Source organism: Chanos chanos, chromosome 8 (genome assembly GCF_902362185.1).
Source record: "Chanos chanos chromosome 8, fChaCha1.1, whole genome shotgun sequence".
Taxonomy (NCBI): Eukaryota; Metazoa; Chordata; class Actinopteri; order Gonorynchiformes; family Chanidae; genus Chanos; species Chanos chanos.
The window spans coordinates 38683266-38709756 of record NC_044502.1 but is presented as its reverse complement, the minus strand read 5'-3'; the positions used below and the strand labels follow the sequence as shown (position 1 = coordinate 38709756).

At 40.6% G+C, this 26491-nt stretch overlaps 2 protein-coding genes across 4 annotated transcripts; one reads left to right on the top strand and one right to left on the bottom strand.

The window, feature by feature from the left end:
- Window positions 1-1704: 1704 nt before the first annotated feature.
- On the bottom strand, window positions 1705-26491 carry psmc4 (proteasome 26S subunit, ATPase 4). Of its 3 annotated transcripts, none has more exons than XM_030782027.1 (11): window positions 26431-26491; window positions 7395-7493; window positions 6898-7084; window positions 6193-6339; window positions 5301-5410; window positions 4995-5088; window positions 4685-4852; window positions 3766-3842; window positions 3494-3662; window positions 3053-3108; window positions 1705-2309 (listed from the first exon to the last, which is right to left on the bottom strand). In XM_030782027.1, exons 2-11 carry the CDS (start codon window positions 7476-7478, stop codon window positions 2196-2198), a joined length of 1206 nt encoding a protein of 401 aa, XP_030637887.1. In that variant the 5' UTR covers window positions 7479-7493; window positions 26431-26491; the 3' UTR covers window positions 1705-2195. The 3 variants fall into 3 exon arrangements, with proteins under 3 accessions (XP_030637887.1, XP_030637886.1, XP_030637888.1); XM_030782026.1 differs by lacking the exon at window positions 26431-26491 and adding an exon at window positions 8185-8220; XM_030782028.1 differs by lacking the exon at window positions 26431-26491 and adding an exon at window positions 8185-8220 and having other exon boundaries at window positions 6898-6991.
- On the top strand, window positions 13632-23856 carry scn1ba (sodium channel, voltage-gated, type I, beta a). The gene is made up of 5 exons (XM_030782029.1): window positions 13632-13692; window positions 20696-20862; window positions 21746-21986; window positions 23218-23359; window positions 23790-23856. The coding sequence occupies exons 1-5, from the start codon at window positions 13641-13643 to the stop codon at window positions 23854-23856; spliced, it is 669 nt and encodes a 222-aa protein (XP_030637889.1). The 5' UTR covers window positions 13632-13640.

The following is a 26491-nucleotide window of genomic DNA, read 5'->3' as shown; positions in this document are numbered from 1 at the left end:
TTTCTTTAATCGCTCGTTCTTCTCTGCTTCGTTTTTTCCATGGTATACATTCTCAGCGTTACGTTAGTGTTGTTCTCACGAAGTTAAAGCCAACCCTGTTCTCTCTGTATGTACAGGAAGTGATGCACTGTGCAAGGCTGTGAAGCGAACTGAGGAGGGAGGTTGAAATTTGTGAGTACAAAATTCTCGCAACCTCTCATGTCGCCACCCCTTTCATCTCTTCCTTCTTCCTCCAAATTTAGAATGAAAGCATTAAACATTCCACGATCGGTCATTTCAGTAGTATTCGAACTGCTAATGGCTTTTATGTAGTATCAAAATACATCCATATTTTAAAGACTGACTTAAGCGAGTTCATACCCTAGTACCACCATGTATTGCAAATACTGATGGTACTCGACGTCTATAACTTTAATGACATCTCACTCCTCAGTTGAAAAGTAAGAATAAACAGTTACTGAATTGACCTTTAGTCAATTTGGTCATTAAACATATCGGGTTTGGTAAGCCACTATAACGATAGTAAGATTTATATAGTTCGCGGTGAAATGCCCAGAACGCTTCAATCATCATTCAGCGAAAAAAAAGAAATCTAATCAAAGCAGATGTATGCACATAAGGTGGACGAGTTTCACTTGACAGTGAGCAATAGACTTTGAACACCTTACGTTATCAAGAAAAAATGTGATATGGTGAGAACATATCAGTAGAGCCATTAGTGTTGCAAGAATGTCATTAGAGTCGCCAAACTGGCAACTGTCCCAGCCATAGAAACTCGAGCTAACTTGAGATGCTGATGTGGCACCTCTATGGCATTCTCTCTGTGCAAATACCAATGGGGCATATTTTAGATACTTTCTATTGATCCCCGTGGGGAAATTAAGTCTCTGCAATTTGACCCACGCGGAGCAGCCTGTACTGTTTGGATGTTGACGGCGGGATGTGTTCTGCGGATGTCACAATTCACAGCTGCCTTACTGTTACTATCACATGTTGAGAGATAACCACAGGCATAAAATAACAAAAGAAAAATAAAAGACGCCGTACGTTATTTTCAATTTATGTGACCAATAATGAGTGTTACTCAAGTCAAGTCAAAACAGCCCACCTAGTTCTCAGTTGAATGTCTGCCAGAGGCAGTAAGTCAGAAAGTATGCAGAGAGGAACCCCCGATCTCTATTGTCCCTCTAGTGGTCTAATAAAGAACTACAATGTAAGACTGAAGTGCTTTGATTCATGGTCAGTCAAAAGAAACAGGAAAAAGGATTTGACGGATAGCTGCTCTTGCATGTGTAGATACAAAGCGAACTCAGCGTACTGATACCTGTACCGTATGTATGACTTTATATTGGAAATGATATTCATATTGTGACCACTACAGTCTCTGGATAAATCTGTATGTTTCTTCACAAAACAGTAGTTTTCAACCTTTGTGTATATGAGCAGAAAAATGTTACTATACAGCTGTTTCGATATAGACCTAGTCTTTGTGAAACCCAGAGAGTTTTACTTCACTTGTGAACCACACCTCAAAACTGCATTACTTGTACTATATTAAATTCTACTCTTTTGCATACATAGGGAAACCTCCTCAGTGTTAAGAGCTCAGTATTTCGGTAATTTTGTTGACGCATTGTACAAAGAGCCTAAAATGGTCAATGTAAGCAAGCAACTTGCTCTGACAAAAAGACTTGCTCAAATTCATTTTGTGGAAAACATTTTTAATGGTTATTAACTGTTGTGTACAACTTGAATCATATCAATACATGAAGATAACATTGTGTATTCAGGGGAGTACTGGACAAAGAGAGATATTTTAGTTAGTCAGATAAAGCGTGACACGTAAACAAGCTGCCAAGAGCCAGTACTTTAAAGTGTAAAAACCTCAATTACTGAAGTTATTACATTTTAAGAAACACAACCAAGATTATCCTGGCAGACCCATAGCAGTTTGGCTGGACTAATAAAACTCGTACTCCAGATGTGAATGCTTGTCTCTGTCCATTTCCGTGTTCCAAGGCTGAAATCACAGTCTCATTTTTAGACACTGAACCTTGAGTAGCTAAAGCAAGGTCTGTGGTGGGTCAGACCTCAATAACATACTGTTCATACAAATAAACCCTGAAAAAAAAAAACATAAAACAAAAGAAAAACCAGGGAAAGATCTAATGCCAATTTCAGATGGAAAAACATTTCTATTTGTAGAACTCATGCTCTTGCTCATCCTTCTTGATAACAGTCTTATAGGCCTTCTCAAAATCCTTAGCCAAGACGATGTATCTGTTCTCACGCACAGCCAGCATGCCAGCCTGAGAGCAAAGGCCAGAGAAAGACAGAGAGAGTGAACACAGGAAGCAAAACACATTAAAAAAAATGTTTACTATGGATCAACCTAATACAACTACTGAGAATAATAATAATAATAATAAAACATAACATCCTGGGATTCAGGTTTATAAAGAAGAATATGCTCCGACTAGTAATCACAACAAAATTATGATGCTTTGTGAACTGTGTGTAAAACAATCCAATTTCACTTTTCACTCCGAACTTTTCCTGGCACATCAGCGTGCCAAATATTGAACTGCAACCAAAACGCAAATTTTGGAATGCTTTCTGCTGACACAACAATCTAATCCAGCAGCTTTACATAACAACCACAGTCAATAACCTTATTAAAAGAAACCGGGTTAAGAGTTCCACGAAGAAAGGGGAAAAAAATAAAAATAAAATCAGAATTTCAAATTCAAAACACTAGTAGGACAGATAGGGCTGCATATTGAACATGATGGTAAAATTCCTAAGTGATAGGATGGAATAATGAAAAATTATCAAACAAAACATGACTTGATACAACACTGTCTCCTACCACAACAGGTCATGTGTTTTGGCAATCATTTGGGCCCCCCCCCCCCCCCCCCCCCCAACCCCATTCTAATTAGATGTGTTGAAAAGATCAAACCCATAACAGAGTTTGCTGTCAAACCCACAAACCCAGCAGCTGACTGACTGGCTTTCTCAAGGAAGATCCTGCTGTGTAAGTATGACTCACCTCCTGGCAGATTGAGTTGATGTCTGCTCCAGAAATCTTGTCTGGTCTGGCAACATCTGCACTCTTGTTAAGGTCTACACTTACTGCCTTTCAGAGTACAAAATGTTAAATCAAGAGAGCATTTTTTCAGGGAGAAAGTCTGAACATTCTGGGTGAGGACTCAATACACATCAGTTCAATGCTGTTTAAGAATCCACGTGTCTGCCACTAGACTAGAAAGTTCCGTTGCGTAGTTACACAGACGGAAAATCGTGGATTGTATTTGCATGAACTTTGACAGCTGTTCAACCACACCTAACATGTTTCATAAACAAACACTTTCATACGCAAACTGAGTCAGAGGCAAACACAACTCTATCTACCTTACACACCCATCAACCATATTTACTGAGGTTTTAAGCACAGGTCCTGGCAGGACTGAGGGTCGTGTGCTAAGGATACAGTCCTCTAGGTCGACCTCCTCTGACAGGTTCATCTTGCTGGTGATGGTAGAGAATATCAATCGTTTCTGACGTCGGTCTGGCAAAGGGAATTCAATCTTACGGTCCAATCGACCAGGACGCAAGAGGGCAGGGTCCAGGGTGTCGGCTCTGTTAGTAGCCATGATGACCTTGAGTTGGAACACATTAAAACCGTCATGAACGGACGCTGATTTCACTATAGGACAGTGTGTTAAAACAGAAGCACTGTTCATTTTTTTTTCTTTAACTTACTTTAACGTTCACATTCTGGTCAAAACCATCCATTTGATTCAGCAACTCCAGAAGAATCCTCTGCACCTCTCTGTCAGCTACGGGTGGGAAAGAGGAAAAGAAAGAGTCAAGTTATTTTTTACCATTACCTCATGGCCATTTAACCACAGTAGAGAGTGGCTTTGCAAATGCATAATGTAAACAAAGAAACGCGAAACTTACTCAGTTTTACAATATAAACAAAGAAATTTGAAACTTACTCCTGGGGAACTGTCCCTCAATAACTGAACGAATTATTTACTGACTAGACTGGTAAGATGAGACTAAGTCTTACTTATCATCCATGCATTTCCCCCCCCTGATTTTAATCATCATGATTCCACTTTTTTCCAACACTAACCATATGTCATTTGAGGAGCTTGCACTGAGAACTAGCTTGGAGTCTAGTGTATGTCGACTGAGTCAAATCACTGGCATTTTTCAGAAAAATTCAAAATACTGTTTTGATCCAGAATGTGCTCTTTTTCATGTGACTTGAGACTAAGTGTACACGCACATAGCAATGTTCACAGCAGCATGAGTATTCTCAGCACATATGTATCTTTAAAAAAAAAAAAAAAAAGTGTTGGGGTTTTATACTTTAAATAGTATGTGTCATGAAATACTTGAATGTTATCATTCATGAAAATAGACTAAATGTTGACCACGTCCTGGCATCCTTCAATGTTGAGAGAACATTTGACTTCTTTCTGCTTTAAGAACTGGGGCTGAATCTCATTTGAACCAACTGTGTCCGTAAATGAATGAGAACCAGCAAGGGTAACAATAAAGCTAAACGTCTATAATTATAATGATAAACTGCACCTCAGACGAAGCTCTCTGCAAAAATATTCAAGGGACTTTTTAAGAGGGTTACATGAGAAAAACAGTGTTTTCATACCTCCAGTCTGGGCATCAAAACGCTTGGTTGCAATAGCATCGATTTCATCGATGAAGATGATGGCAGGGGCGTTTTCTTTTGCCAGTCGGAAGACGTCACGCACCATACGTGGCCCCTCCCCCAGGTATTTCTGGACAAACTCTGAACCCACCACACGAATGAAGGCCGCTGAAAGAGAGATGAGGAATTAAACCAAAGCCAAAAAAAGACCAACGTCAACAATTAGCACACAGTAGTTGTACATACTGCAGGACACCCAACTAGGCCCTTTGTTCTTATATTTATTGCTGTAATTCAAGCAGGAGTCTACCTGTGGTGTGATGGGCCACAGCTTTGGCCAACATGGTCTTCCCACAGCCTGGGGGGCCATACATCAGCACCCCTCTGGGTGGGTCAATGCCAATCTGAAAATATAAAAAATATAAGTAGGATGAATAGTCACATCTCAAACTGACAAGTCAACCTGCTATAATTCATTTACTCAGATGAAGAAAAGGGAAAGAGAGAAATTAATGAGATGACTGAATTTTCACAGGGAGAAACTCTGCAGTTCCAGAAGCAGTTACAGTAAATAATGATCTGTGGTCACACACACACACACACACACACACTGTACCTGTTTATAGAGCTCAAAGTGTGTGAGAGGGAGCTCCACTGCTTCTCTGACTTCCTGCTTCTGGATGTCCATTCCTCCAATGTCAGCATACATCACGTCAGGCTTTTGATCTACGTGGAGAGTCAACAGCCATAGAATTACAGCTATCGTTCAATCATACGCACAAGCCCGTTGAGCAAGCACGAACCCTTTGAATTTGAGTTGAATAAACATTGAGACTACATGGCATTTCCTCACACAATAAATAATTCCACACGTAAGTTATGTCTCAATATATTTGTGTGTACACAACCTCAGCGTGATGTATCCTGTCAAGAGCAGGATCAAGCTACATTAACGGATGAGCAATTCTCTCAGAACAAAAGCAGTGTTCATTGCCCCTAAAACAAACTGGCAAAGTGAGTTCTTGGAAAACCTCTGATGATTTCAGTTATCACGTACTCACGAGACCCTTACATGAAAAGAACAAGCCAACTTTTATCACACACGTTTTGGCTGGCGTCAGGGCACCAGTGACTGACACAAGTTTCTTTAAATATAGTAAGACAGTGATGTCAATTCAAAACACTGAAGCTTTCTGTCATTCTGCTCCAGTATATAAAGACATGAGCTTTTTGAGCTTTCTCTGATACACAGAACGTGTGTTTCCTAAGGAATGGTCCAATATCTTACATAACAAACAGATACCTGAAATCCAATTACTTAATGTATAAAGCACATTTATCTAAGGCTTAGATGATTGTACGAGAGGCTTAAGGGACTTCAATGATCCAATTCCTCATGCAGAAGCTGAAAGCAGGTGTTTTTCTTATGGGACTGGAAAACATAATATTCATGAAAAACCTCCGGGTGAAAGAGGCCAAACCAGTTGAGAGGAGGTGACACTATGTACCTGAAGTAAGCATCATAATGCTGCTGTCTGCCTCTGGAGGGAGCACATCCACCAACGCATTACTGTGCTTGTGTAAAGCCACAGAAGCATTGGGTTTTAGCAGCTCTCTGTCTATGGTACTCAGGATACGCACATAGTAGTTGGAACCTGGAAGGTAAAAGTGTAAAAACATTTCAGGGAGGAAAAAAAAAAAAGAAGAAGAGGAAGGAAAAAAAAGGAGGTGGAGATGGAGTTTAGGAAATAAAAAACATTCCAGATTCACAATTCCCCTTTAGTCTTAAGTGAAATACCATTACACTCTCTTTAGTGTTTTGGTGAACTAAGACTCTAATAGAAAAAAAAAAAAGACATATGATATTCCATTTCCACTTGTTTCTCAGCAACTTTCAGTTCAGCCATCAAGGGGGAAACTTCTTGCTTATTTTCAGTCAGGATTAACATATCTGGCCAATTAAACAGAGAGTATCAACTGAATCCAAAAGGTACTGGCTTCTCTAAGTCAGCTCAGGGAAAGTACACTTAAAGTAAAGCCTGACCTTAAATGTTCTTTTAAATTTGGATTTAAAACATAAAAAATGTTTTGAAGGGACAATGCATGTTTCTCTCACAGCTTCTCCTAATTCTCTGTAGCATCTGAGAATTACAAATGTGATAAATATATCTGTGTAGACTGCATTGTGTATTGCTGAGAACAGAAGACCTTACCTGTGGTGGAACCAACAATGGCAGTGTTCTGATCCACAGCCTCCAGGAACTGCCCAATGACCAGAGGGATGCTCTGTATTCTCTTCACTTCCTCCTGTGCATGGAGGAACTCTTTCTTCAGGTTCTTCTGTTCATCTTTGATGTACTCCTCCTGCACCTCCAGAAACTCCAGCTCTTGCTGCAACTTCTAAAGCACAGAAAAAACAAACCTCAAGATTTAACCAAGGCACCCCAAATTATACATCTTCCACCACGTTCTCTGTGAATTTCGACAACAATTTGGTTTAAACCTGTCTTTAAAATTAATTCCATCATGACAATAAGACATTTTCATCGTCAGATTACAAAGAAATATCTCAGATGCACCTCAGTCAACTCTTTCAGAAAATCAAGACTAAATCCAGACTCCAGACAGTAACAGCATTAAGACTGACTTCTAATGTATTAACGCAACCAAGACGGTGTGAATAAATATATCATCGATGACAAAATTTTACCTTATATCTGCTGTATAGGTCCTCCAAATCTTCTGGTTCTGGACCCAAGAAGGATAGGCCTGTCTGAGGGCGCGAGCTTAGCATGGCAGGTACGTCGTCCTAATGAATAAAGTTTGTCAAACATGGTATTGTGAATTATGGATGCCACTCAATTTTCATTAGCGGCCCGACTCTTACCCCGGCGTGTTATCTAATTATGTCTCCTTGACAAAATTAGACATTAGGTAACATTTTGATGTTGCTACTATAGAAATGCTAAAGACATGTTTGTAATGTTACAAACGTCTGGTTTAGTCCAACGAACGATAACTGAACATTTCTGCTAATGCTAGATTTGCAAATGTTAGCTAGCATGCTAGCTACCCGTCTGCAATAGCTAGCGTTTATCCACTTCCCCGCACAACCAGTAGTTGGCTAGTTTTTAGCATACATCTCACAACAAAACAAACCAATTGCTGTGACACAAACTGAAATTCGATATAACTTAATTTTGGCGGTACCCTGTGTAAAAGAAACTATAACCAAACTATAATGTCAAACCATCATCATATATATTTGTTATCGAGTGAAAATGCTACGTGGTTAGTGTATTAAAGAGTGGCTGCATGACGGAGCATTTACTGCGGGCTGAATGAATTGGCACATTTTATTTGAGATAAAGTTCATCTGCTGAACACTCTATAGGTATACCGGACAACGAGATGAAAACAATCGAAAGCTCGAATTGCCGGTGGACGGAGTGTAGTAGTTCCTAGATTTTTTCGCTCAACACATCATTTTGTCACCTTACCTGCGCTTTCTCCAAGATTACTCCACCGTCCTCCATGTTGAGATTTGTTCAACTGACGTTTTGTCGTAATACGTAAGGGAGACGTAGAAGGTCAAACTGATTTTGTTCCTGTGGGAATTGTAGTTTTCTTGCACTGAAAACTGCTCGCCTGATACAAGTTTTGCTCTATTGTCAATAATGGCTATGGTCAAATTTGGGTCTTTGATCAGTGTAAGCTACTATCAGGCACCCAAGCAGGGGAGGGCAATGAAACTTTTCTCCTCTTGCCGATATACATGTTTCTTATTTGAAAATACAACTTCCTTCTCAACCAGCGATGTAACACATACAGTATGAAAAAAGCATGATGAGCATCAATCATACCGGCTCAGAATGGTTATGAGCTCATTATTGCCATCTGTTTAGCCTACTGTTCACTCTGGATGGAACCATTTCTCTGTAAATATGAATGTAAATGTAAAACAATTTGCAATCAAAAACACAAATCATACAGCACATGACATTACAGTGACAACTTTGCAGTAAGAGGAAGAGTTTGACAGTGCTGTGTTTTGTTTTTCCTCATGGTCAGCAAATTAATTTACATATAAAGGTAAAACATTATACCATATACATAAACACAGGCTTCCAAATATACACATTGATTGCCTTGTGGGAATCTAAATATGCTGTAGACCAAAGCTATAAGAGCACAATGCCTCATTTTACAAACCGCATAAGACAGTGTCGTAACTAAATACAACATCAGACATGTTTCAGTCCTGGGATCCCTCCTCTTTATTCTCTGCATGTTACTACTTATCACTTCCTAACTTCCAGGTTGGACTATTACAACAGCCATTTTTTATGGAAGCACTGTCATAAATGTATTGGAACATAGAACAAGGAAGCTGAACAGGTACAGGGATGTGACTGAGGGAAACTGAGGAGCTGAGGAGTATAGCCTACACACCCCCACACACACAGATATATATATATATATATGTATATGTATGTATGTATGTATGTATATAAAATGACATAATGGGAAAATGACACAGGTGAAGATGGTGATTAGATCGTGAGCTGGTTGGACTGGTGGTTAATGAGGCAGTAAAACAGAGCTCTGACTTGCTAGAGGAGAGGCACATGGATACAGAGGTGTGACAGTCACCAGTATAGCCTCTTATAGACTGTTGCATGGTGCTGTCCAGATACTCACCAGGACTTAATGGCACAGTTTTATCACTCTTGTCCTTCAAAATCTGCATGTGTCCTCCCCCAAATTCTGAATAGTTATTAAATTGCTTCTTATCCTACCCCAAACCTTCCATGACTCAGTCCTTTAAAACTATGCTTCACTGCTACTCTATAGCACATAGCTGAAATCCTGCTGTCGTAAACAACCAGTCCCCAGATCTATACCTATACACTGGACTTTTAAACTGGAACTCTGTTTTCTGTGTTCTCAGGAGGGCGAGTCTGTCTTACCCAGATGTAAAAATGTTTCAAATCCTATCTCTCTGGAGTAGCTCTAACGGTGACGGAATATTTCAGATTGCTTTTTATTTTTATAATATTTTAATACTGTGAACTTCTTAAGTTGACAAAGTAATTTTTATATTAATATCTGTATCAGAGGAAGAAGAAATACTTTGTCACACACAAGCCAGAGCAATGAGCAATGAAATGCAGCCTCTGCATTTAACCCATCCTATACACCAGTGAGCAACCAGTGAGCACATACACACACAAACTAGGAGCTAGGTGGGCAGCCGCAGGCACCTGGGGACCGACTCCAGGTCTTTTTGCGAGCGCCTCGGTCAACATAACCCTAGCACACATGTCTTTGATGGTGGGAGGAAACCAGAGCACCTGGAGGAAACCCATGCAAACAAGCAGAGAACATGCAAACTCCTAACAGAAAGGACCTGGGATGGCTGGGATTCAAACCCAGGGCCATGTTAGGCAACAACGCTAACCACTGAACCACAGTGAAGCCCATACTGTATTATACTGTTTATTGCATGGTACATTATGCAGTTATTAAACAAAATTGAGTCTGTGTATCATGATCTCCTTCGAGACTAAAATGGGTTATGGTTTCATTTCATTATGTCAGTATTTATCATCAGAAGAGGCCACCAGCTCAATTAAACCATTGATTGATGACAGTAATGCTCTTCTAAATAATGTAATAACCACTGATTTTTACAAACCACATGTGTGAACAATGGCTCCCCCTAGGGGCACAACAGAGTTCTCACAATGTGGGGAAACATTTGATTTTCTGATTTGGTGGTAGTAAACAGAATTAAAATCCAAGAAAAAAAAGCAAGTAATCTAAAGCCTAAGCAATCTATACATTTACTTCAACCAATCCTTACCAATGCCAGAAAGATATCATTAAATATATGCCCTGTAAAAAGGTGTTGTAGATATATATTCCACACATGTTTTAGTTTAATTTTATACTCTTCTCTCTCTTAAAGTGACAGATGGGAGTGTTTTGCATAGTCACAAACCAAAACATAACTAAAGGGCAGTAACAACTGAAGAACCTTAAAAATGTTCAGCTGTAATTCATTTGGGTATCCAGCACAGATTCCCGGATGGATCTATTCCTATATTTTGCTACATCAGTCACAAATGAAAAGTAAAACTGTTTACGCAAGTGATATGCACAATTTACAGGTGTCCAATTCTCTAATAAGTGGCCTCAGCTCTACTAAATAGAGGTGGGTGAAATCTGAAATTTCCTTGCATATAATGCTAGTTTCATTGTTATTTTTGCCTAAAGAAAAGTTTCTTTCTTTCTCTCATTTATCAGCCGAGTAGACTGAAGAGTCTCTGTGTGTATGCCTGTGTGTGCGTAAGAGAGAGAGAGAGAGAGAGAGCGAGAGAGAGAGAGAGAGAGAGAGAGAGTATACCACCGGGTTAGGATTGCTCTTGCTGTTGTCAAACTGCTCATTAACACGTTAGGGTTCCACCGTATTTGTATCCTGAATTAGATAACCACCATTTATTAACCGTTTGTGGACGTATATTCATTTTGCTCCTGCATAAGAATAGCAATTGAACAATGTGATGTCTGGAGGTATTTCATTCATGTCTGTCTGTAACGTCACGAAAAAAACACAATGCATCCCTTATGTTTATCAACAAACATTAAATCGACGTTGCCATAACAACTTGCAGTTGCACCTCTCCCATCCCACCACTGCAATGCATCACTCCCACCTCCCTCCCCCATCTTCCCTCTACGCTACCCCTATCCCAAGGGCTGATCAATGTAGCATCCATCGTGCAGACCATGCGTTTTCGCCGACGCATCAGTTTTAGACATTGCACTCGATGGCTTCATCTAACAGGAGATTGCGCTGCCCAGTGAAATAATATTTGTTGCCTGCATTATTGTGGGATAAGCACTGAGGTCGAGCACGCTCGTTTTAACATTCGATTTGTTAATTTCCGTTACACATTAAATAATCTGCCCCACGGCAAAGGTTGGCCAGGCTCACTGGCGGAATGATTTAACGGTGCAACCGGGAGGTGACTTTCAACGGCAGAACAGTTTATGGAGCCAAAAGGAAGGATAGCAGAGGACTGGCTAAAATCTGATGAAGAACAAACGTGAAAAGGGAACGTTTTCCTCTCAGATACTGGAGGTTATCGGTAACGGTAGGCTTAAAAATAAAATTAATTGCGTTTTGTAGGCTCGTCTCTGTAGCCTACAAATCCGGTATAATTACATTTCCAATTAAATTACTAGAACCATCATCATATTTTACAGTTTACTGGGTTTCCCCCAGTTAAAAAATATTTCGATGGTTTAAGCGCAGTGCTTCGTCACACCTTGCTAATTTTGTGCAAACGACGATGGAATGTAGCTGAATTCACCTAGCATACGTCAAAGATGACTGAATGATTTAACAATTTTCGCAGGCCAGGATCGGTTCCAAAACCCTTTGAATAGTCAACCACGGACAATATATTTGGAACTGAATAAAATTATATTGCTTGTAAGATTCGACAGGCAGTCACTGACTGGCAAATAAACACTGATATAATGGCGTAAACCCCAATGACTATTAGGTCATTGTAAAGGTGGACGGCCACTACGACTGTCAAAGGAATGAGCAAACGGCCTAATACTTCATGTCAAAGTCAAGAACCGTAGACGCTGACAGCTAAGCTCGTTTTCTCTGGAGTGCATTGTAAGGAAAGAACATTTGTAATTAATATGTGGAGTAATTGCATGAGAACATTTCATCTAATTAAATTAATTGCTACACGTTGCATGTAGATCAGGTAATCACTTAATTTTATAGAGGGAATCTTTTCGGAAGTAAATATATGTATATTCACATAGAGAGAGATAGTTTTAGAGATAGTTTTCGCGTGTCGCATATGTCACGTTATAAAGCAATAAAAAGAGGCCAGCAATAACAGTTTGTGTGTCAATGGGAATGTAGAAATATGGCCAAAGACACATTGTTACTTTCATGCTTCCGTTTGTCATTTTAGATTAATTCACTGTGGACCAAGAATTATCCCACCGAAAGACTTTTCTCAGGTCGAATGAACTGTTTCCATTTCAAAACACATTTCTTTAAATCTCAAACTTTCAAAGGACTTTGAATCTCACTGCACAGTCTCATTGCACAAATATATTTCAGATCACCAGTCTTCCATTGTTTGCACAAATTCTGTCAGACATCTTATACATAGATTATTTAAAGAAATCATTAACCTCAGATATACATCTTTTCACAGATACATTATTTTTGGACAATTGTCAGTAATTTTTCACTTTAAAGTCCAGATATTGGATTTGAGTTTGCACATGTGAGTTAAAAGGACGCATAACTATTTATCATAAAACCGCATACGCTGGGTGTGTCGACGGGGCCCTCTACACGTGGCCAGGGTATAAATAGTTTAAGAAAGGCGCTGAAAACAATTACTTTCTGAAACCTGAGTCTGTGTGTCTGGCACCCTGGTTTTTCTCTGTCTCTGGGTAACTGAATACTGAGCAGCTGGACTCTTTAGTGGACAGACTGATTGAGATCGAGGAGACAGACCAGAGGAGCTTGTGCTGACCACCCTGTTTTAGCACTACAAGCTCCATCCTACACAGAGCCAGCACCCACTGCAGAGGAGGAGGAGGAGGAGAAGGAGAAAGACAGTTTTCATCTGAGTTGGAGTGTGAAGCTGCTTGGAAACACACACACAGACCTCAAACTCTTGGCTTCCCCCCTGCCTGCTTGTGTCCCGTTCTTTGTCCTGTTTTTAAACGTTTTGGCTCTACTCCGCAGAGAGCCAAGGATATACATTTCCTTCACAGAACTCCTGCCTTATTTTGGATTACCTGCAGAGATCTCTCCCTGTCAGCTGTGTGAGTGTGAGGGTGTGTGTGTGTTTTTGTCTGTGTGGGCGTGTGTGAGCCAGAAAAGAAACGCGTCTCCTGGGTTAAGATGTCTGCAGTGCGGCTGCTGCTGGTTCCGCTCGCCTTGTGTGTGATGCACGGTAAGTGTACTGAGGGTTGTGACTTGACTCCGGTAACGTGGCATGCATGAGCCACAGGTAAATTAAACCTAACTATCTGTGTCTGTCTGTCTATCTATCTGTGTCGGGACATGCCAAGGACAAAGGTCAGCCCCCTTTGTGCATGAGGGTTCGTCCAGGGTCGAATTACAAATATTTTTAGTCACTGTACTGAGATTTTAGCTAAGTGTGTGATTGTAACCAGTGGTTTTAATTTACTGTTACAAATTTTAATGCATATACTGTAGTTATTTTAATAAAGCCTATAGTTTCAAATTTATTTACTGTAGTTATTTTAGAAATACATAGCGTTTTAAATTTATTCATGGTAGTTATTTTAATAAAGCCTAGAATTTTATATTTATTCACTGTAGTTATTTTTTCACTGTAGTTATTCACTGTAGTTATTTTTTCATACTTGTTGCAGCAGCCTCATCCTTTTTAGTGTCAACGCAGTCCTGGGATTCACTATGTGTCCTCATTTCGATGGCCCCCTAAAACGAATCTCGTCTTACAATACCTCTGTTTAGTCACGTTGTGTATTTGTATGTGCGTATTGTGTTTTGGGCGGTATTCCTCAGTTCCCCAGACTGCTTAGTAAAAGCCTGAACCAGCTGTTGTCGTGAAGGCATGCGAGGAGATGGCTGGCCGCAGTTAAATGGACGGCATAAGCGGTGGTAAAAAAACTCGCCAGTATGAAAGAAGAGCAGACTTAAGTGGTTCAGCACAGCCTCTGAGTCCATTATATTACTGTTCTCCTCTAACAGCTTCGTATTTCCTTCTTTCATTCTGTAACTGTATCACTGACGGGTGCCGTCAGTAAATATGAACTTTACCACCGGCACAGATAAAAATGAAGAGCTGACGGAAAGTGTCACCACTCTGCTCCGTAATTTGTCTATGTTACTAAAGCCTTCAGTGTGTGCACTTATTACTAATCATCATCCATATTATTGGTTTTCCAATGCAGATAATCTTAACCTGGTGTAAATGGTGGTAGTAAATGTCCTTAAATGTCCCACGTGTCCTTAAGCAGTAGTGTGAAGTATGGAGCAGGAAAGAGTACCACACATGTTTAGTGAGTTGTGCCTTTCATATTATTGCCTAAGATGGTAATATTGGTTAGATGAAAGGTATTCCCATTCTGTCCTCATTGTGCATTTCATACATTTTGAATTTTGTGCCTTCCCCTGAGCAATGAGATGACTAATGTTATGAGTAGCAACAGACCCCAAGTAAGGATAACCCATGTACAAAGAATGAATTGAATTATATCCTAATTGTTTGTGTCTATGTATATGTGTGTGTGTGTATGTGTGTAGAAGGAGAGAGAAGAGAAAGAGAGAAGAAAAAAGTGAGAGAAAAAGAAGAGAGAGACTATGCAGTAGCTGTTTGATTCTTAACACTTGTTCTTTAACTGTCTCTCTCATATGGTCCTCCACACTGATGCTGTCATGCAGCTCACAGGAAGCCAAGACAAACACATTGGCAAGCAGACGATTGCACGACTGTTTCTGGATCTGCCAGCAATTGGATGCCAAACCATATCACAAGGCTGGGCGATTTGGCAAAAAACCCACATCACAATGTGGTTTCATTTTCACCACAGTAATGATGAATACAAAGATCATTTTCTGAACCACAATTATGTTCACAAATGTGACATTTCTATTAGCACTTTTACTCTGATAAGCTGTTGTATTTTTGTTTAAGACAGACAAACGCACCTTTAACCTTGCACCTTATATGTATTTGCCTATGCATATTTCTCACAGATCTTATAATGATCAGAAGATTCATCATGTGATCTTTGACTATGTGTGTATAGTCTATAGTGTCAGTGTAGAATCTGCGTACCTTAATACCATACTAGGATTGTATGTAAACAGAGTGTAATGATTGATTTTGGGGTGTGAAGACTATCACATTAATCTTAACCATCTCCGAATAACTCTAAACATGATTTATCTCATTCTGCACCAATGGACCTATGGAGAAAATCATTCTGTCTCACTTGACAAGGTCAAATTCCGAAGGAGATTGCAGAATCGTGGCAGAGAATTAAAAAGGAAGCAAGACAACTGAGGAAAAATGACAGCACAGGCAAAAAGAAGTAAGACTGTTGTGTAATGGTGCTTGTGTAAGCCAGTTTTTGTGGCACTGACCATCGTGAATGATGACCCAGGCAGAAGCTTAGATGACTGGGAACATTTGAACCCATTCAGTTAAAGAAGATAAGACTGGAGAGAAGGGGGGTTGGTTACACCGACTGACGAGAAGATGGTCATTTGGGATTTGGAGAGTGAGAGCAGGACAGAAGAGGGGATAGCCACAGGGAGAGCTGCTTAGTGCTATGTAACCACAGCCCTTGTTCCGGTGGTTTCCTTATATCACACAGCTAGCCAAATGACCCGCTACAGTCAAGCTACCATTTGACAGAAAGGTTTTCAACCGATGTCCTTGAATCGGATTGTAAAATCTGATAGATTGAGTCATTCAAAGGTGGGAGCTGTTGTGAGGACAGACAATTAGTCCATAAATATACCGATAAACAGGCAAGCAGAAATTGAAGGATCCTGTCATTGAATATTTATGAGATACTTTGAGCGTCAAGGCACACTTGTACTTCTTTCATGCGAGATATCACTCAGATATCTACATAGAATTAAAGTGTAAGTTTTCCTACTTTTGAAAAGGTTGTCCTAAGCTCACAGTGTTAGGGTTTTTTTCATTTATCTGTTGATGAGGCCAACATAAAGAGATTCATTGAAAAGCTGCCTATGAGTTAATGGTGACATTGTGATACAGCTGTGCTGATGACTGAGGTAAATTAATGGAGTAAGGGCAGATGTATTATACTGCATTGTGTGCAATAAGTAGGACTGTCCCATATGAATTTTTGACCGTGCAGATGTGTCAGTAGAATAAGTAATTTAGTTTCTGAATGATGAGAATATCTAATGCGTGGTGGAAGAGGTTGTAGTGATCATTTTCTGAAAACTTTCGTCAGCATAAAAATCAAACCTATTGCGAGGATATTGAGCCATACAAAAAATATTTTCTGTTGTAATCAAATGCAAAATTGAGGCAAACGCCTCTGCAAAATACTTTCTCCTTAAATGATCTTCAAATGAACGGTGTGGCTTGAAACAGGAATGCCTTGGATTTCCCCATTTTGACTGTAATCTGAGTTAGTCTGGAAAATCACATCAGTCTTGGTGGCTCTTTACTTGCCGAGGGGTAATTAAGTGACGTTTAAACACATTAGCGGTGATACCGGTCGAAACTGCAGTCACTGTTAAAATAAGATAGCGGGTTGAATAGCGTTCTGTACGTCAGTGCCAGCACGTCGCCTCCCCTTGTGTGTGGTTGACATTAACATGAGGGCTTAGAGTTGTTCTCTCTGTGTGACCGGGGAGCGATGAGAGAGAGACTCCAGCTGTGATTCTGTCACGTGTGTTCATGAACAGCTGGATCATAAGCTGTTGTCTGTGACTTTGCTATTTTAGCTGCCATTTCTTTTTGCATTGTGAGAATGGGTTTTTGTAAGAGGAAGATATTCAAGATGTTCAGAGATAGCGAGGTACGCGTGAGGCTATGTTAGAATGCCGCAGTGGAATATTAAGCACTTTGAGAAGAATGATAGTGGGACAGAGAGAGAGAGAGAGAGAAATTAGAGCGAGGGAAGGAATGGATTCCATTAGTGTGTTTGCTGTCTCCGTGCCTTGGATTGCCTTTCTAAGGCCCATTACCGCACATAATGAGAGAGAGAGAGAGAGAGAGAGAGAGAAAGGTAGAGAAAGATCAGGTGTCTGCCACTAAAAACAGAAACGGGCAGAGATGCAAAATATGATGATGTCATTCATCTAACTCTGCATCTTGCGTGTTGTACTTTCATAAGTGCCTGAACAACGAGGCAAATATTTCCATAATAATATCTTAATTAGAAGTGTTTCCTTTGGTGGATTTAACCAGGAGGTGTGGAAGAGAATGAGGGGAAGAATGGACAGGCAGTAATGAATGATTTAACCCTATTGATCTCAGAGAGCGACAGAGAGAGAGAGAGAATGGGAATGAGAGGGAGATGAGCGCATAGAAAGTGAGAGAGAGGCATAGAAACACAGAGACCAATGAGGAGAGGGCAATTGTGTTTATAGCAAGTTCTTTGCTAAATGTTTCACTGTTTTATTCCGGCAGCAATAGTGACGCAGGTCTCCACATGTCTAGCTGCAAAATGCCACTACATGTGCAGAAGTGTGTCTCTTTTGTGTGTGTTTGTGTGTGTGTGTGTGTGTGTGTGTGTGTGTGGTTGGGCTGGGGCGTGCACATTCTAATTCTGTCCAAGGGCAGACAGGGATAAATGAGTGGCTGTTCTGTGCCAATTAAAGATTGAAGAACCTGCTAAAATCCTCATTTAGATCTTGAGAGGCCAAGGAAGGGAGAACTAATTAAAGTTACGTATTCAGAAATGCAGTTTAAAACCCATCTCTTTTTCGAAGAGCTAGTCGCAAGTCTTCTGCTCTTCGAGAAGTTGCAGATTACACTGTGCAATAGGAGGAATCCTGTGCCTTGTTCTAGATGTACAGTGCCTCCGGAAATGTCATTGGTCTTTACCCTGGACCAGTAAAGTCACCATTTAACTTCAGCGAACGATTTTTTGTTAATTCCTTTGTAAAATATAAAGAGATGCATGAAAATGAAAAAGGACTGTGGCGTGCTAGATTTCTAATTTTGGTGGACCATGTCATGACTGCTTGCGGATGCTGTGAATGGAACCTTTTGTTTGAGAAACAAGATGATAAAAACAAGTCGACATGAATGAGCCTTCTGTATGTATGGAAAGTCTGTCCCCTGGAGTTCAGTGTCCAGGGAAATGTCAAGGATGTTTGGCATTTTCTCCAGACACCACAGTGTGTACATCTATGTTTCATATAAGCAGAAAGGCTGGCATGGAAACATGCATGTTGTTACGGTGCTGGTGTTTCCATTTCTCTCTCTCTTTCTCTGTCTCTCTTTCTGTTCTCTTTTCCTCTTTCTGTCTGTCTCCCGGAGGAGGAAGAGACTGTGTGGAATCCGTACATCCCTCTGTAATAACTTAAAATGAAGCCTTTTATTTTTAAGACTGTGTCTGTGTAGAGGGCAACATTTTGACTGGTGGATGTGTCCACTAATAGCATGGATTAAATGCCTGCTCTCTCTCTCTCCTAATCTGCCATTTTCTGAAAAATGAGTTGCATAACGTAATCTCTGTATATGCTTGTTACGCAATGGCCATAACAGAGCAGTAACACTAAAATTAAGGCGGGTGTCCTTGGCACGTCTGAGGGTTGCTGTGTCTGCATGATGTATAAGCCTCACTTTATCTATGTCTGTTGTCTCTTCGTGTCTTCTCTCTCTCTCTCTCTCTCTCTCTTTCTCTCTTTCTCTGTCTCTCCTCTCTCTTTCTGTTCTCCCCATTCTTTACAGTCCTGTGTCCTTGTGCTTGTCCACTAATGTTTCTCAGTGTTGTCCTTCTGTGTGTCTTTCAACCTTGTCACATAATGATATATTTTGTTCTCTCTGTAATCCAGCTGTTGTCTTGTGTTGAAAGCAGTTTATTTAAGCAAACATTTAAGCATCATAATTAATCCCCGTTCTGTCAGGGGAAAAGGTCCAGAACGTTCCTCTTTGATGCCCCAACACCACTGGTGTCCGTCATGCATTTTTCTGTACATCAGCATGGACAGTCCACCCTGCTAATCTTCCTCATCTGACTCTCAGTAAATAGCCTGTGATAATATTGTGTTGATAATTTTCTCTCTTCCCCCTTCTCCCCCTCTCTTTTTCCTCTCTGCAGTCCTTCAGCAAGCTTTATACGTCTTCCTTTTCCTTTCTAGACGTACTAGTCATCAGTTGCTGTAACTGTAGAATGCTTTGTTAACACGCTTTCTTTCTTCTCCCTGTCCTTCCCTCTTTCCCCTTTTCTCACCCCATCTCAGCCCTCCTTGAAAGGATGGTAACGATCCCGTTTCTTTCTCTTCCCTAGTTCCCTCAGCTAGGGGGGGGAAAAAAAAAACAGTCGTTGTTTCCAGAAGTTTTAAAGAAAAAGAGTGATACCCTTAAGAGCATGAATAATTACTCAACAGCCCAAGAGGATGGTTCTAGTGTTAAAAACAAATTCTCAATGAGTGCATTGTATTTCACTTTGGTTGATTAGATCCCGCTGTGTTCACTGCCACGCTGACAATCTGTACAAATGTGTCTGCTCTACCTCACTTCATTACGGTCAGTCAAAGACTTCTCCAGAGGTCAGGGTTGACAATAGCAAATGGATCATTTGCTAAAAGCGATGCAGATGCCTCGGTCGAAACTGACGTTTGCGGTGTGTGAGAGAGACACTTGGACAAACAGGTGTGTTACTCTCAATCCATGAATGCAATCTCAGTGGCATATATAGAGACCTACACATCTATATATGACTGTAGATAAGTTAGTGAGAGATGAAACTGCAAGAGGATGTGGACCAGCATCACTCAATGCTGACAATTTATTTCCCCTCAAAACCCCTTGTTTTACATTGGCCTGTGTTGCAAACCAAAGATTTTCTTCAGCTAGGATAAAAAAAAACAACAACCTGCGTTATCAATATGTTTCGCAGATAATTCAGAATAACATACAGCTCTGCTGAAATAATGAGTGGAAATAAACTATGCAAGAAATCGCTTGAACAAAGGCCTTGGGAAAAAAAAAAAACCAGCATGCGAAACAAGAAATGCAGGGAGCACGCACTTAAAAAACCCCCACTACTGTTAGAATGCTTGCAAGACCTTAACAGACTTCAGATAGAGAATTGCAATTGACTGCAAACAGAAAGCACAAACAGAACACAATTTAAAAAAAAAAAACGGGCATCAACCGAACACGTAACAACCACAAGTATCATTTTAATGTTGCGAAACATGAAATTGCAACTGCAGAATCTGACCGTCCGTCGTGTTCCCCGTAGCATGGCTGTGTCACGGCGCTTGCGTGGAAGTCGATTCAGACACGGAGGCCGTGGCTGGAGAAGGCTTCAAACTGAGCTGCATCTCCTGCAAAATGAGGGGGGAGGTGCCTGCCGTAGCTTCTGTGGAATGGCATTTCATGGCCGAAGGAGAGAGCGAATTTGTACACGTGAGTAGGTTCCTGTCAGAGATCTGAAAGGCTTTGGCGTTAGCTTGTATTGCTCAGACTGTGAAGACCAAGCGAAATATTTACCCCTTTGCACTGTGCTTGTTCATACAAAACTGGGTTGCTTTCAAGTTGTTTTTCTTTTGAAACGCTGTAGAGCCTCAAACAGAATGAATGAACAAGGTGAGAGGTAAATACATAATGAAGAGCATTTTAGAGAAAAGAAGGCCGAGCCTCACGCTGAAGAGCAAAAGTTTCCAGTGACATCAGAGAGGAGATAAGGAGTGGTCTTCTCCGGTGAAACGGGAGAAATGCATTTATCATGAGGGAGCAGGACCATACATTTTTCATGACTTTAGCCTTTCCCTCGTGTCAGCATTGGACCTACAGAACTGTTTCCCTTACAAGAAACATACTCAATCAAAGTCCCTGCAGGACAGGAATTAGACGTCAGTTCTCTTCAGAGACGCTAATAACAGCAGATTGCGTAGGTCCTCTGTCAGACATTTGTGAAGTTGCCTCCCCAAGCATTTCTCCTGGTGGTTACAAGAGTGCAGTCAGGAAAGATGGTGACGTTTTTGTCTCATCTGGTTGTATCGTTTTCCCTCTTGTTCAGTGTAATCAAGATACGAGTCCAATCACAACCGGTGTGTTTTATTTACCACATTTAGTAGTGCTGCACAGCCGAGATTGACTATTAGGAATAGAGCACAGATAGTAGACACTACCTGCAGATTGGTTGTAAGTATGGAATCGCCTCCAGTATTGTTTTTTAATCTGTTACTGGCAGGTAGAGTCAGAGAAATTGCGTTTGAGCTCCGTTTTAATGCTTTGTTGGCCAACCTCTGTATATTCAAATTGCATTCCTGCTTTGGTTTCTGTCCAGATCTACAGTTATGGGAATATGTATGGAGTGATCACAGATTTGGAGCGCTTTGGAGATCGTCTGGACTGGAACGGAAGTAAGAATACCTTAGACCTGCAGGATGGCTCCATCTATATCCTCAACGTCACCTATAATGACACGGGCACTTACCGCTGCCACTTTGACCGCACCCTCACCTTCCCCTCTTACGAGTTCCAAACCAACGCCACCAAATTCATCACTCTCAACGTGGTGGGGAAGGGTAAGTGAGAGGAGAGAGGGAGGAGGGTGGCGGGGGGGATACAAGGGTGATGTTGCTTGACTGTAATCAAGTCTCATTGCTCCATGGCGATAAAGCAGAGAATGGGCAACGCTGAGCTGTCCAGATGTCAAGATCTATCCCTGGAGAGCAGTGAAAAATGAGGATGCTGAAAGACAGGCAGGGGATTTTTTTTAAAACATTATTTTTAAATGGGAGAGGAGATGAGAAGAGAAGAGATAAGAGGGGAAGAGACACAAAAGGTGTGCCCACACAGTGGATATTGTGTGATGACTCAACACTGTAAATAAGGTGGTATGATTGGGTTTATCAAAAGCAAGGACACCTGAATTGTGTCCTCTGTGTCTCTTAAGTAAACATTGTTGCCAAGGCAACAGGTCGTGCATCATTGTTTGAAGCTTTGATTCATACCGCTTTTGCATTTGCGTGCGTATTGATGTTTGTTGTAAAATAGGATATTGTTTGGGTTTGTTAGCGTAGGCATTCAGAGAGAATGAAAAAAGAAAAATGCTGCTAGACTCAGTGGCTGTCGCTGACTGACACTGGACAGTCTCAGCACTTGTGTCACAGTCGTCATAACATATTAAAGCATCTCATGCCAAGATCTGACAGTGACTGTTGAATATGCCACGTTGTAGGTTTCTGATACGGTTGTTGTGTAGCTTGGGTAATTCAGAGTGACAGCATAGAGGATATTTGTGGAGTATTAACTTTATATCATGTGCTGTAATCTTCACCAAAAGTGATGTAATTTTCCAAAAATGCCGCTGGGTTCTCCAGCAAAGCATGATCTCATGTTAAAACTTACAGTGCCTAATGAACTGTGACCTCCTATTTTGTAAGAACCACTGAAACCCTGTGGTCGAAAGTTGGTATTACACTTGACTAAATAATGACTTGTTTTGGATTAGAGCAGGGGGGTGGGCAAATCCGGTCCTGGAGGGCCATGGTCCTGCTGTTTTTCTTGTCGACCAACTAAATACAGTCTCTGATTGGCTGAAGAGCATGCACACCTGTTTTCAAAGTGAAAATCAACAGGTAGCTAAGAGGTGAAAACAAAAACCGGCAGGACACCGGCCCTCCAGGACTGGATTTGCCCACCCCTGGATTAGAGGGATCAAGTCACATCCTTACTGTTATACATACCTGACAGTTTTAAAATCTCTTTCTCTCTCTCTATTCTCTCTCTCTCTTTCTGACTCACTCACTCTAGCCACTCGTGGAATGGCATCCATCCTGTCTGAAGTAATGATGTATGTTTCCATCATCGGGCTCCAGCTCTGGTTGGTGGTGGAGATGGTGTACTGTTACAGGAAGATAGCGGCTGCAGGGGAGGAGGCGCTGAGGGAGAGCGCGTGAGTACTCCCCTCCTCCTCCTCTTATCGTCACTGACAGTTGCACAGAATGGACATGCCTTGTGTAACACTATCTCTGAGTGCACTTGTTTTCTCTGGTATGTCAGTTAGGTCGTTTCAGATCACAACTCTTCGTAGAAATGGCCAGAAACAGAAACCCTTTTCTTCTCAAGTCTTTTCTATCCTGTACCTTTCTCAGTACTTCCACTTTTTTTTCCCTTCTCTTTAAGCTATTACGTATTTCCAGGTTTCTTTGAATACTACTTTTCTGGCTTTGTTGCTCCTGTTGTGGAATTCAGAACATTTCTTTACACTCCTAGCTGTGCAACTGTCTGTCCCTTTCTCTCTCTCTCTCTCTCTCTGTGTTTCTACATCTTTGGTCTTTACTCTTTTCTGTCCACTCTTGTTTCTTTTCCTCCCTCTCACTCAGGGCGGAGTATTTAGCTATAGCCTCGGAGAGTAAGGATAATTGTGCAGGTGTGGCGGTGGCTGAATAACACGGGTAGGTTTACCCACTCGTTCTATGAAACTACCAAAGGCCAGGTCCTAGCATGTGCACAAACAAAAGGTTTTTTCTTTTTTTTTTATACCTGCAAGCACGTTTAAAGTCAGCCAAAACCAATACCCACCCACACTTTTCTTTTTATATACAATGCACACACGCACGTGCACACACACACACACACACACCAGTTTTCTGACTAAGTACAACTTTAGAAATAGTCTCTTACTTTTCCCAAACTCTTTTAAATGAGCTATTCTCATCTGCATTCTGACTTAAAAACTGTGTTTCTTTTCAGGGCCAAAAAAGCACTCAAGCGACAACTTTGATGGTCCAATGAAACAACGACCTTGATGTCTTGCCATGATATCATCAGCCGCAGTTTCTACGTACACCCCCAGACCACAATATCCTCTACTGCAGTCAACACATTTGACTGTAACGCTCATTCCAATCCATCAGGGAAGTCATGACCCACCTTATGCACATGATTCTGTTTGAGACAAGGCACAGAACCTGTTACAATGTAGATAAAGACTGAATGAATGACGTATAAATGGATACACATCATACCGTAAATGCAACTAACACAAAACACTAATATGGCACTAAACACAAACTGTACATATTCTTATTTAAGATCTTAAAAATTCTGGATCATGATAATGCTAGCGATTTATGGTAAAACATCTACTAACCAGAAGTACAGTACTAGAGACCCTCAGGACTACAAAGATTATATAACGGAAATAAACATGTGAACTGAATTATGTATAAAATTCAAGAACTGGCAAAATGAAGTGTTATGAAGTATCAAGCGTGAAGTTAAGTAAGAGTGTCTTGATGCGTACCACATTAGGCTAAGCGGTTAAAAACAGGAGGAAAGATGGAAAAGAAGAAGCATTCGTTGTGAAATAACTCGTTAGCTGTGATCACATCTGTGGTCATCCTTGAGTAATGATTGTACAACAACACATTTGCAAAAGAGCTTCCTGCTGACAGCATGTTTGTTTGTATGCTGTTTTTCACGTAAACAATATTTGTTATGCAAAGATACAATATACGTTTTCCTTCTCTCTCTCTCTCTCTCTCTCTCTCTCTCTCTCTCTCTCTGTCTCTCTAAGTGTAATGCAACAGATTCACTCTTCTGACACAAATCACAGTTTGGGATTTAAATTGCTTTACCTTTCCTGATGAAAAGCATTTGACCGTCTTAATGGTACTTGTCAGTGAAAAGTGAGTGGGTATATTAAATTAGGGGTAATGAGGATTTAACCACATCACTCTTAGATCACATCTCTTTTAGGTCACACATAAGCAGCGCCCATGTAAAATAAAATTGTAGCCCGGCGAAGTGCAGGGGACAAGAACATTAATCGACAGATTTTGGACTGCAAAAATAAGTGGCACAATGATTAAGGGCTGAATGGGAGTTGGTGCCAGTTTGATGTAAGGTCAAAGTTGAAATCTGGCTCTGTGCACATTGTTCCTCTGGCAAGGCACATGTATGCAAAGCCTTCGCCTATGAACACATGAAACAATCGAACATCCAATAAGAAATCAAGACAATGTGATGGATTTGTCCATGAAAAAACACGAGAAACCCCCCTGCTGTCATCTCTGATGAATTTCCTCTCGGAAACCAATTTTTGGCACTGCCTGCAGGGGGCAGCACAACACTGCCAAACTCTAATTGCCGTTCTGCATGCAACTAAGTAACTTTTTTTTCTAATGAATAACGTCTTTGTGACACAGATTTTATTACCTTTGAGATACTACGCACTGTAGTTCTATTTATATGTTTTGACTGCATGCCTTCTTGTAACAGTCAAGGACATTTGTTCCAAAAAAGTTCAGGCACTGCGCAAACTTTTTATTTATTGTTTCCATCTTGTAAGTAGCAAATGTCATTGTGATAGCAAACAGGCACAAAACATCGAAATGACTTTCCTCACATTTCCCGACAACTGTGATATGACAAGCTATTGCATATGGAATCTGTGTCTTATCAGGACTGCAGTTAATATAGATATAAGACCATAGGCTACTGACATGTCACTACTGAGTGAATGTGAAGAACATGAAGAATTGGAGAGCTAGACATCATCTACAGAAAACACAGACATCATCTACAGAATGTCTTCTTTTGGTGCTGAAAAAAAAGCACTCCTCCAAGACACTGTACAGCAGGCCCGTATGATTTTTATGGCCTAATCATACAAGTATGCACTTCTCATGAAAGGTATATTATGTTGCTTGCCAAACCCCATTATGAATGAGATATTATGAAATAAAGATGTAATTACAACAAAGGACGTGTGTGTGTTTTTTACTTTTAAAACTATCCTACAAAGTAAAAATGGCGAAAATCAGTGGCAGCATGTCAGTGTCTGATGCTCTGGTTGCTAACACTCCTCAAAAAGCAGGACAACATACACTAAATTACATTTTCACTGCTTTAAAACTACTCCAGTTCTTGGAAAAGAGCATCTTGGTGAAATATTTGAAAAGATTCAGTGAACTGAAACTTATACCAAAGCTCAAACAACATAGAATAACAATGACTTACCCTGAATGTTTGCTAAGCATGTGCCTTTTCACAAACCTCTTTTCATCTCACCTTTGTTAAT